Source organism: Pteropus vampyrus, unplaced genomic scaffold, assembly GCF_000151845.1.
Source record: "Pteropus vampyrus isolate Shadow unplaced genomic scaffold, Pvam_2.0 Scaffold50, whole genome shotgun sequence".
Taxonomy (NCBI): domain Eukaryota; kingdom Metazoa; phylum Chordata; class Mammalia; order Chiroptera; family Pteropodidae; genus Pteropus; species Pteropus vampyrus.
In genome coordinates this window covers 7722807-7735548 of record NW_011888831.1, presented here as the reverse complement: position 1 = coordinate 7735548, position 12742 = coordinate 7722807, and the positions used below count along the sequence as shown (strand labels likewise).

Below are 12742 nucleotides of genomic sequence, written 5' to 3'. Positions count from 1 at the left end.
TTTTTTCTTTTTCTTTTTTTCATTCATTTTTTTAATGGAATGGATTTGAACATATTCTGTCTTTTCTGTGTTTTAGGGGGTTACTTGACTTGCCAATTTCCATTTTACAGTATAGTTTTTTTTTTTTTCAGAAAGCGGGTAGAAATTAATTCCTTTAATATATTTGAAAAAATAATTTGAGTAGCTCGAGCCCAGAAAGATGACTTAATTCTTGAAGAAAACAATATTGAACTTGTATCAAATTCAGCTGCTTTGATTCAACAAGCCACAATGGTTAAAAACAAAGGCTATCAGAAAATTTTTGGATGGTATCTACGTTTCTGAAAAAAAGAACAGTTCAGGCAGGCTGATGAATGAGGTCTAACCTGTCCGGCTACAGAAACGCCAAGATGTCAGATGATTCCTTGGACTTATTCGTGATATTTTAAAGATGCGATAAAAGTTGTGTATTCAAAAAAAAAGGTAGCTGCTGCACCTCCAGGCTTTGCTAGGCTACCAAGTGACAGCAGGACTCATTGAAGGAGCCACGGGAACGGCACACATGGGTTTCAGCTCTAGCTCTGCCAGATTGCCTCGTAGGTCTGTGAGCCTCAGTAAAATGGCCTCCTCTTGATGAATTGTTTTTGAGTGAAGATAGTATATAAAGCACTGGCCATATTGTACTGGCAAAGAGTTTGTAATAATGAATGTAGTTATGATGTTTAAGAAACTGAAACTGGTGCGGGTGGGGAGGAGAAAAAGATAAAGAAGGGCAATCGCTACTGCATTATAGTTAGATTTGGGGATTGGATTTCCAGGCTTCTTGGAAACCTGCTGAGTCATCACAATCTTGGGACAATGTAGGAGTGTCGGTGGGAACTGAGACCACTCCAGGGAGAGGTGAAGTTGTTTTGTGAAGTTGCGTAAAGGTCAACTTCACTTCCATTTGTTGGTGGCCAGATAATATTGCCAACTCGCTTTTCATAGTAAAATGAGGGGAAAAGATATCACGACTACTACATTTTCCGATGAAGGGTATTACTGAGGGCAATCAAGGAAGACGCACTGATGAACAAAAAGCTTCTGCCCTGGGATCTTTATCTAATCAGTTCCTTCTCGGTGCTGTTCTTATCATTGGTTTCCTGTGACGCTCTAGTTTTATCGTCTGGAAGGATTTCTGACAACCATGGGTTTGCCAAACCAATGATGAGCTTCTTGGTGCTTTTACTTGTGTGTTTATTTCTAGTTGTGTCTGTGAATCATTCTAAACAGCTATAAGATTATCGTCCACAACCCTGCAGATCGAAAAATATACAGACAAGACACAAAGGTGGGGAGGGAGGGACATGGCCAGACTCTAGGTCTCAGCTGGGGCCCGGTGCCACCTCCAGACATTACAAAGCCCCCACACCATTACCCCCAATAAATCATAGCCAGTATCTTCATCAGGTTCAGTTTTGACACTTGAATCTAAGATTTATGGCAATGTGGATTGACTGACAATAACATTATTCTTTCAAAATAAAATTAGACACAGCTTGCTAAAATCATTGAAAATCAACCTAGATTCTCAAGAACTGTGAGCTTTATATGAATCATTTGATGTAGGATGTCTGGTCTTCCCTGTTACAGAAAACCTGAAAAATATAGAAAGGGGCCAAAAAAGGGGGAAAAACAGATCTTACCGCTGGTTCCGTATCTCTCTGAGTTTTCTCTGTGCTGGGCCATATCTTATTTTGCAGTGCAATGACTTGTTTTTGTGTCTGTCACCCTGCAAGCCCCTTGAGGCCAAGGACATGTCCCATTGTCCTGCGGGTCTGCTCCAGGCTTGGTATCACATATGGCTCAAAGTTGTCAGAGCCAGGGAGGTTTCTTCTCTCCTTGATGAGAGAAAAGACCACAAGCTTTGAAGTCAGTCAGGCCTTGATTCAAATATTCACTCTTTGTATTAGTTTTTTGTTGCTGCGTAACAAAAATTTGACCACAAATTTAGCAGCTTAAAGCACCCCTCATCTATTAACTTAGAGTTCTGTAGGAGGAAGACTAGATGAAGGAGCCCAGGTGGGCTCAGCTAGCTTCCTTGCTTAGGATCTCACCAGCCTGAAGCTGGGGTGTCAACCAGGCTGGCCTCTTACCTGGAAGCTTCAAGGAGAAGCCAGTGCATTCAGGTTATTGGCAGAATCCAGTTCCTGGTGGCCATAGGTCACCTTTTCCTTGCTGCTCTGCCAGGGGGCCCCTCTCTCTCTCTCTCTCTCTCTCTCTCTGGCCACCCACATTCCTTCTAGTGTGGCCCCTTTATCTTCCAAGTCCACGTGGAGTCCTTTTCATGCTTTAGTCTCTAACTTCCTCTCTGCTACCTTGAACCTCTGAAAGGTTTTGACTGAAAACTAAATTAGGCGAGGTAATTGTCTATACAGTTCTTGGTGAGGATTAATTCTTTCTAATCCTCCTCTCGCTAAGCCAGTTTTAGTTGAAATCTATCTTGTCTGATTCAGATATAGTACATCAAAATTGTAAAGGGCTGTCTTTATTTCAAGTACTTGTCATTCTAAAAAATTGTTATGATTCATTATTTTGGGGGGCAAAGGAATAAAAAGAAACAAAAAGGGCAACATGCTCTGATCAAAACTGTTATGATTTTTTTCTTCCTTCCTTCCATCCCCAACCCTAAAGCTTTGGCATCTCTACTTCAGCTGCTGTCTCCAGGAGCGCTGGGGGTGGGGGCAAGAGCCGTCCTCCTGAGTCCTCAGACAAGTGGTGGCTCAGGTCGGAGGCCAGCCCAGCAGCAGCTGGCCCCTGCCACTCAGCCGGGGGGCCCGCCCTGGCCAGGGGGAGAATGAGGAGGGTGCTGGGGCAGCCTGAGTGCTCACGGGATCTCTGCTGTCCCCTCTGCTTTCTCAGGAGATCCTCCAAGAGCTCACGCTGGACGCCCTGCTGGACATGAACGAGGCCAAGGTGAAGGAGACGCTGCGGCGCTGTGGGGCCAGTGCGGAGGAGTGCGGCCGCTTGCAATATGCTCTCACCTGCCTGCGGAAGGTGACAGGCCTGGGTAGGTAGGGCCCGCCTCCCCAGAACCGAGGCCAGCCCCATGGGCTCCCTCTCCCTCCACCTTGTCCTTGACTCTGGCCTTCTCTCCCCAGGCTGGCCTGGCCTGGCCTGGTTTTGGGGGGCACAGCCTTTGCTGAGGTGGATGATGGAATGGGACAAGGGTGGCTCAGAGTTTCTGGGACAGCTTGGACAGGCCAGGGCAGACATTCAGAAAGTGCGTGATGGGCCCTACCTGAGATGGAGGGTCTCCCTAGTCAGAGGGCTCCCTAGTCACAAGACCGGCCTGGCCAGTATAGACACAGGGAAGCTTTGGTTATTGTTAGAAGCCCCAAGCTTGTCTGCTGGGTAGGTGGGCCCTGTGTAATTGCCCCTCTTTGGAGCCTATCTGTTGGGCTCTCTGAACCCTGCAGCAAATTTCTGCATTCCATCCCTCCTTCCCACCCCAGCTCACCCCTAGCCCTCCCCACCTTCTCCTGTCCCCATCGGCTGGCTGGGCTGTGTGCTCATAAGGCATATATTGATTTGGGCTCAGCTTCAGCCAAGTGGGATTCAAGACATTGTACAGTGTTTCAGCTGTGTGTCCATGGCCGCTGTAGGCAAAGGGGTGTAATCCTGGCCTTACGATGCGTCCCTAGGGAATCATTTGCAGGCTTTCTAAATCTTGCCTTGGAAACAGCTTCAAATGCCCTAACTTAATGCTCCTATAACTGACCACACAGATAAGGCTTTGAAATGAACCTAAGGAGAGGAATTAGCCCCAATTTTTAATTGTCTGAGCCACCTGTCTTATCTCCGGTTGCATGAGGCTTAAGGAAAGCACTGCTCGATTCCCCATCGCCCCCCGAGAGGATTGGGCTTAATTTCTTCCTTGGTCCCATTGTCCAAAGTCCTTCTCTGAACCCAGAGGCCATATAGAGGGCTTCACTCAGTTCAGAAAACCAACACACCATACCTGCCAGCAGGTGCCATGGAAAAAACATGGGACGTGGTCAGCATTCTCTTCCTCATACTTTACAGAGGAGACAGCCCAGATTGGGGAAGGGACTTAGCCAAGGACACACAGCAGTTAGTGGCAGAGATGAGATTTGAGCCTCATTCTTTGATGGTAGTTGAGTTATTCCCATGTCGTGGAAGTTTAAAAGTATTTGCCACCCAAGCTGAGATCTTGGGGTAACTTGTCAACCCTCCCTCTGTATGCCTGAATTGTAAAGAATTGCGGAGGTGACAGCTGTTGAGTGGTAACCTATTTGTGTTGGGAAGACTGTTGTCTGCCCATCCTGGATGCCAGGATAGGGAGATCACTAACTTATTAAGCCAGGCACTTGACACACATGAGGCAACACCCTTTAAAGAGGTGGTGGTAAGCTCCTTTAGTAGCTAGAGCATCAGAGGCATTGAGTGAGTTGTGGCATAGCTGGGCTTGGAACTCAGGTTTCTTCCCCAGCGGGTGCTTTTCCACTATGCCTCAGAGGAGGTCCCTGGGGAAGGGGTCTTTTCCAGGTCCTCTCTCATTCAGTCTCAGCTTGCGACGTCCCTATATCCCCAAGAGGGTCCGTGCCACACCTCATCCAAATGGGTCTGCCCAGTGGTGGACACACTTCAAGGGCACCTGCTGAGACTGGCTGGGTACCAGTGATCACCCTGTCTTTCAGCTCGTGCTGGCAGAATCTTCACTGCACCCAGCAGGGCTTGTTTAGAGCACCTAGTTGTAATAAAAATGGACTATGGAATCAGACTGCCTGGGCCCAGCACTCTGCTCGGCCACTTAGAGCCCATGGGACCTGGGTCAGTTATTTAACCCCACTGTGCCTTAGTTTCCTCATCAGTGAAATGGAGATAATAACAACACCTCTCTCATAGGGTCGTTGTGAGGATGAAATGAATTAAGGTCAAGTGCTTAGAACAGAGCCTGGTGCATATTAGGTGGTTTTTTCGATGTTGAAGGCATTCCCCTTGCCATCTCTGGTCTTAAGAAAAGTGAGTGGAGGATGGTTCTCTGTGAGAGTGGCTGATGAACAAGGGAAATATGCGTGCTGATATTTCCTGTCCTTCATCCCTAGCAGACATCACTTATCAATCCCAAGCTCTTCCTACTGAAGGATCATTCTCAAGAGCCACTGCCAATTGACTGGTGTTGGCAAGACCCATTTGTGATCCCTGAGCTGGTTCAAAGCAGTGGTCATTAAATAGGCAATTAGAAGAATTTGGGGTTTGTTTCCTTTGGTGGCAAACTTGCCCATGGATTCCTGGAACTTGTTCTTTCATCCCCTGAACAAGAAACGTGCCAGTGCCTCCTATAAGCCAGTCATGGCTACGTGAGTTATGGCTGCAGTTTGAAAGGAGCAAGCACAAGGAACACACAGACTAATTCATTCTGCCAAGTTGATTCATGAATAGAAAGTCACCATGCAGTGAAGTAGGAGGAAGGGCATTTGAGGAAGGGATGGAATGTACAAAGAAACCCTAAGAACTGTGAAGGCTAATCTCTCTCTACCATCCCTGATAAATGGCTGTGTGGGCTAGGCTTGACCACCTCTTATGACAGAGAGCTCATTACCTCCTAAGGCTGTGCCACTATAGCTTATTCAGAACTGATAGCCTCGTGGGAAGAGGCCAGTGCAATGGTCAGGACTGCAGGCTCAGTTTCCATCCCATCACTTCCTTAGCTATGTGACCTCAGCCGTGTACGTGGCTGGCCTTCCTGAATCTCAGCGACCTCACATGTTGGGAGGATGGAAGGAGACAGGATACAAAGCACAAAGTGGAAAGGCTCCAGGGTGGAAATTTATTTCCCTGTACCTTCCTGTAGTTTTCCACTCATTGATAAATATGAGGAGGGAGGTGTCTTCTTCTTCGTAACAGGGTCTCTAGATGGGGTCCATTCTCCCTGCCCCTCTTCAGTGTCTCCCCATCTCCTATAAGGTCAAACCTAAAGTCTTTAGAGAGATAGATATCCAAACTCCCTGCCGAGCTGGCCTCAGGTGAGCTGACCCTCCATCTTCATCTCTGTGTTTCCCTGGCTTTTCCTGACCTCTCAAGGCACACAGAACTCTTTGTAGTTACGAGAAGGTACCGTGTGCTCCCTACTTTTCCACAAGTCCAGTATACCTCTCCCCTAGCTGGCTCAGCCCCATGACCCCCAGGCTATTTTGGGTCCTCCTCCTCTGTGCTCCCTCAGTCCCATGCATTTTTGTGTCAGCATAGAGTCTGCTGTGTTGAGTGTCTTTCACCCTCATTAGACTCTTAAGGCTCAGTGGATGTGTCTTTTTTATGCCTTGATACCCAGCATATACTTGAATGAATGGACAGACCGTGCCATTGAGTTAGAACCCCACAGAGCCTCAAGGTCTTAGGGGTCACTGTGGGGGCAGCCAAAGTCACTCACAGGCTCCTCTCAGAAGGAAGTGGCTGCTGGATCTCCTTTCTAGCAAATTCCAAGGGCAATTTCCTATTAGAAGGTTTGCGTAACCCCTTTTCTTGACATTTAAATTTTCTCAAAACAGAGTCATCCCTTTATACACCCCCAACTCTTAAAGATCAGTTACCAGTTACCTCTCTAAAGTCACCCACTTTTGGGGTAGCTTTGCCAGCTTGCTCCCCACAGACCTGCCAGCAAGAGCCCTGCACAAGCCACTCCCTCTCTTGACCTCATTTTTTTCCTTTATAAAACGGGAACAGTAATAGCCACACCGGTGGCCTCACGGTCAGCTAGATAAGGTAGAAGATAATGTGTGTGCTTGAGAGGCCTTCATGAACCAGGTAAAGACTGGTAGCTGATGCCTTCCACTAAGGCACTTACAACCTTGGACAAGATGTTTAACCCCTCTGGGCCCTGGCCGCCTCCCTTGTAGATTCCTCTAGCCCCAGCCTTCTATGATCCGACTTCTCGGCCCACAGGAGGAGAGCACAAAGAGGACTCGGGCTGGAGTTTTTTGGATGCCCGGCGGGAAAGTGGCTCAGGGCCTTCCATGGACACCCTCTCACCAGCCGGCCTGCCCTGGCCCGCCGGGAGCTCCCAGCTAGGCAGACTGGGCAGCAGTGCCCAGGGCCCGCGCTCCGTCTCCGTGTCAGCCCTGCCCACCTCGGACTCCTCAACCCCTGGCCCCAACGAGGGCTTCACGGACACCTGTATCCCCCTGCATGCCAGCGGCCGGCTGACCCCCCGTGCCCTGCATAGCTTCATCACCCCCCCGACCACGCCTCAGCTGCGACGCCACACCAAGCTAAAGCCGCCAAGGACACCGCCCCCGCCCAGCCGCAAGGTCTTTCAGCTGCTGCCCAGCTTCCCCACGCTCACCCGGAGCAAGTCCCATGAGTCTCAGCTGGGGAACCGCATCGACGAAGTCTCCCCACTGAGGTATGTGTTTCTGCCATTCAGGTGTTGGATTTGCTGTCCACAGAAAGTTTTGGCTATAGTTTTCTCGTTCTAAAGGTTGTGTAGCCTCCATTTAAAAAAGACATAAAATCAACTGATATAGACGTATACACAATAAAAAGTGCAAAGTACTCCTGTCTCTCAGTCCACTCCCCAGACTGCCTTAACAGTTTGGGCTGAATCCTACTAGATTTCCGTGTGTGTGTGTTTGTGTGTGTGTGCATACTCATGCATGCACACACACACACACAGTGATGCCATGTATCAGTCAGCATAGACTGGGTTATGCTGCAGTGACAAATCATCAGATCTCTTAAAACACCAAAGATTTATTTCTTGCTCATGCTACCTGTCCATCGTAGATCAGCCTCATTCCAGGTCCCAGACAGATGGAACAGCCACCTTCTGTAACATTCCACCATGGCAGAAGAAAAAGAATTTTAGATGTTACGCACTAGCAATTAAATGTTCTTTCCTGAAAGTTTCATTCACCATGCATGGTCCTACCCAAACAAAGGAACCAGCAAATCTAGTTCTTCCAGGTACCCAGAAAGGAAGGACTAGAGTATCTGGCTAAAACTTCTAATGATTGTCGAAAACCATGTACTCCGTGCCATAACCTATGTTTTCAACTTACCTTGCTATCTCTGAGAATTTTATCAGTACATGATGCTTTTGAATATGTCACCCAAGGAGAGAAATCCACACTGTGATGTACCCTGCCCCTCCCAATGAGGCTGTCCTGCTGCGGCCTGGACTCTCCACCCTTCCTTCCTCCTCTTGTGCATCCTCTTGTCTCACAGAGCATAGTGAAAACCACCATGTGGACACCATGTGGAATCAGAGGGCATCTCAGTGGGCAAAATACTTTGCACCTGTTTCTCATTTTCTCCTGAAAAGAGCGTTAGAGGACTCTGGTCTCATCCTGGCTCTAGGCAGAGAACCGCTTCAGGCATATGACACCGCTGCCTCAGATCCCATAGCTGGTGAACTGGGCCTTGGACCCTGGGATCTGAGTCAGGTCTCCACAGAGCCACCAGAGCCAGCACTGACATGGAAGTTCAGGCTGCCTGGCTGCCCTTGGTGAGCCCCGAGGGCACACCGAGAGGCATGGGTCCCCCAGCTCTCCCCTGTGGCAGCACCAACCCCAGGGTGGCATTGCCAGGGCATGTCCCCTCCTGGCCCTGCTTGGGGGCCACCTTTTTGCTCCCACAGCTGTCCTCCCTGCCCTCCTACCTCCACCACTTCCTCTCTGGCAGATTGACCCCTTCTTATGCCTGGACCCGGAGCAACCCTCATCCCAGGGCTCTGGGCAGGGCTCCTCGACTTACGGGCATGTGACCTTCAGAGATTCCGAGCCTCTGTTTCATCAGCTGTGAAATGGAGTGTACCATAATTACCATGCTGCGTGGCCAGTGATGCTCAGATAAGCTAATGTATTAAAATGCACAGGTGCAGCTTCAGCGCCCACTGCAGGGTAGGCAGGGAGGGCACTTCTAGCCCTTCCCATTGAGGAAATGTCTCCACAGACATTCAGCCAGCCTGGTCCCATACCCCAGGGGCTCAAAGTCCTTGTCTGAGCAACTTGCCCGCTCCCTCCCAAGGGGCGATGTTTTGGGGAACTTACCAAGCCAGCATGGTGACATAATCCTGCTTTCTCTCTTTTTTGTCTTCTGCAGGTTTGGTAAGAGTGATTCATTTTCATCCCCTCTGCCACCTGGGAGCCGTGTTTGTATTGCTGTCCCCATCGGGGGTGGATTTCTTTGACCCTCTCTTAGTCCACTTAGACTTTCCATACCAGAAGCAGAGGTGCTGGGAACCCCCCAGGAAATAGCCCTTGGGCAGGTGGCCTTCAGATGACGAGGTGGCCTCAGCCCAGCCAGCAGCTTCTTTCTTCCAAGTAGAGACCTTGAGAATGTCCCAGTCCGTGGGCAGTCCCTCATGGTGGTCCCTCTTTGCACCTTGCCCTCCTCACAGGCGACCTCTGGCAGGGAGTATTTACCTGCTGGGCTGCCATGGGAACGCCAAGCTCCGGAGAGGGAGGCACCACCTGTCTGGTGGATTTGGACATGAGTTATTGCAGGCTCCAGCCAACGTCTCAGGACCTCTCTCTCTCTCTGGAGTCAGGAATGCGGCTCAGCTCTGAATGAGGCCCTCAGAGGTTGGAGGGTGCGGCTGCCGCCTTGGGAGAGGAGGAGGAAGCCTAGGCAGCTCTCATCCCCTCTCCTACCCCTCCACCTCCAGGTTGGGAGCTGGCATGTGCACATGGCTGTGCTGTGGGGCTTCTCTCTCTTGAGTCAAAGCAGAAGGAAACAGTTTGCCTGTGGAACCTGCTTTTAATTATCCCAGTGGAAATGCAGAGACATCTGGTTTTTGCCTGAGCAAAACAGCAGTTTATTTTCATCCTATCCTGAGCTGGCTAAGCAAAGTGATGGGGCTGTCAGCAGGGTCTTAGAGATGAGGGGAGGATATCATATCAGACAGTGGCTATGCTGAAATGGAGCTGACTGGAGGACCACCAAGGAGGCACAGGGCGCAGAAAGAAGGAGATTGCACTTCGCTTTCCCCTGGGCACAGGCGGAAATTCCAGGGCCCTCACAGAGCCTCGGAGCAGAACGGAATTCAGCACCTGCGTCCCTAGGACAGTCTGGCCCTCTCCTCCTCCTGGTTGCTGTGGTAATGCAGGGACCATACCAGTGAGGCTGCTCCCTCAGCTTTCCAAGAAGACAGGGTGAGGCCATCAGGGCCAGTATTTCATCTGAGCAGAGACCGTTGATGCCTGGCACAGGTGCTGTCTCACTTTCTTCCTATCCCATGCCTGTGGCAGATATAACAAATAATCACAGGTAGCGTTCAGAGACAGATGGTTGAAATCTCATTTTCCCACAATCTGTTTCTCTTAGGCTGGCAGCCTAACCCCTGTTAGGCCCATGTGCTTTGACTACCTTGGCTGCTGACTAGGGTGGGGTGGGCCCCGGGAGGGAGTTGGGACAAGTCAGCCCCATGGCCCAGGTGCCAGAGAGAGCTGCAGGTGGTAGGATTTTGGGTTCCCAGTCATCATCAGGGCAGCCAATGGCCTTTTGGTGCTGACCAAACTCCCCTTGGTGTGGGCAGAGGAATCAGCACCTCCAACGTGTGGTTGGGTATGTGGTACTTGGCCTTAAGTGAACTACCATGTAACGAGCACCAGCTGTGTGCCAGGCCAGCAGTCAGGTCCCAGGGAGGGTGCAGTGGCCTTTTGTTGGGGAGGGAGGCTGCTGACTCGGAGGACACAGACTGCCACAGATCCCTCAAGTGCTGTGTTCCTGACCTCTTTGCATCACAGATCTCTGATAACTGGATAAAAGTCTAGACCCTCTCTTCAGGGAAAAGCCCACAACATTCTGCTTACCAGTCCAGAGTTCCCAGACCCCCTGAGCTCAGTTGGGAATCAGTGCTCTGGGAGGAGACAGGCCATGCTGAGCATGGCAGAAGGGGGCTGGGGAAGAAGGGCTGCACATTTGGAGGCAGGGAGGGAGGGAGTTGGACGTGTGGGCTGCCACTGGATGGAGGGATTGCTTTAAGCTGCTCCTCCACCGCCGACTTGTTATGTCATAAATACTGGGGATGCTTGTTCTTTTGGGGAAGCCAAGGATTAGAAGAGAGAGAGCCCAGGGTGCCCTCTAGAAAGGCAGGCAGAAGGGATATCTCGAAGCTCATGGCCTGAGACTTCCTCAAGGCTCAGACTGAGTGCCAGGTGGGGCTGGGCCATGTGCGAGCATGATAAAGCTTCACCTTGCCCTCACTCTACCTGCCAAGATCTGCAGTGGTCTCTCTAAGCAAAATTTTCAAGATGCTTTTGACTGGAAAGGTGCTGAATGTGCTACATGGTTAACCAGCCTCAAACCCTCTGCCAGGGGTCAGACAGCTTCCACCCACATAACAAGAAGTGACCAGAATTAAGCCCTTGAAAACTGGTAACCTGTGTGTGCATCCATAAGAGTGTGCAAGAGGTGGGGGGGTGTGGAAGCCTCTACCTTCACCTTTGCATTGCCTTCTGTCTCTCAAGTCTGCCTTCCACTGAAACCAGAAACTGCACAGGGATAGTTTCTGAAGTGTCTGCAGAAGCCAGGCAGTAACACGCACGAGAGCACTAGAAAAGCAGACCAGGTGTGAGGGGTAACCATGCTGCCCCCGTGGTCTAGCCTGTCCCGTCCTTGTTTTGATAGATGCAGATTCAGAAATATTTTTCTGCCATTCAGTAAGTCTCTGTGCCCATCGAGCCCGTGATCTCTGAAATAGAAAGTCACAGGCATAAACTGTCCCCACAGACCTTCCTCCGCCTGCTGACTTAGTCTCTTTCCCCACAGATCTCCCGCATGGATCCCCACAGATGGTACGGAGAGACATCGGGCTCTCAGTGACACACAGGTAGGCCCAGCCGGGTGAGGATGGAGAGGGGACACAGCTGGGCTGGGACTCACACATTCCAGAGCCCTCACTGAGCGATCGCTCTTCATTGTAGTGGGGTCTGTCTTCAAGGCTCTTTGCTTCTGGGTAGTCTCCATCACCTCTGTAGACACAGCCCTGCACCCACTTGGAGCCCTTGCCTGTCATCCGCGGCCATGTGGACTTGCTGGGCCTTCCTTTATATCTCCTTGGGTCTCTTCCACAGTCTGCTGAGGGAACACAGGTCCCAGGAGAAGCAGGGTCACAGTCTGAGGGAGAAGGAGCTGAGAGCTTCTGCATCCAGCATGATAACATGTGGGGCCTACAGCTGGGCACATATCAGAACCATGGAACTTGTCGAAACTCCAGACTCCTGGACCCCATCTCTGAGGTTGGGGATCTGGGTTTCTAACGACTTGCAATTACTGGCGCTCATGCATGTTGGCGTGGGCTGATGTAGGCTCATCACATGGATCATCCAGAGGGCTTGGCCTCAGTGCTCATGCAGCTTGTGGGTGCTGCAAACAGGTCTGGGTGGTGTCTAGTCACCCGGGCAACCAGCCAGACGGTGCCTTGGGGGCCTGTGCTGTTGTGAACACAACAGGTCACTCTCGTCAAGAACTTTGAATCTTGCCAGGGCCTGTCATTCCCCCTGGAGTGTAAGCTGCACTCCAGCCTGGAATTCTCACCCAGAGAGAGAGTCCCAAGGGGTGGGATAATTTGCCTGAGGTCATACTGCCAGTAAGACAGTGCTCCAGCCTGCTGGCTAGTGCCCAGGCATCTCTTTTTGGGGCCTTGTCAGGACTGGGATGCCTGTACCGGAGCCCCTGGGCAGGAGAGTCCTGTGAATGGAGGTCTGAGTGCCTCGGCCATACCCACGATACCAGTGTGATCTTCCCAGGGCTGAGGGGG

The 12742-nt window shown here is 50.7% G+C and overlaps 1 protein-coding gene across 1 annotated transcript in view; it reads left to right on the top strand.

The window, feature by feature from the left end:
• Window positions 1-12742, top strand: part of KSR1 (kinase suppressor of ras 1) — a 148495-nt gene that overhangs the window by 104501 nt on the left and 31252 nt on the right. The window contains exons 3-6 of the mRNA XM_023530375.1: window positions 2881-3028; window positions 6925-7384; window positions 9082-9086; window positions 11752-11812. Coding sequence (XP_023386143.1) covers window positions 2881-3028; window positions 6925-7384; window positions 9082-9086; window positions 11752-11812 — 674 coding nt within the window. The remainder of the gene's footprint in view (window positions 1-2880; window positions 3029-6924; window positions 7385-9081; window positions 9087-11751; window positions 11813-12742) is intronic.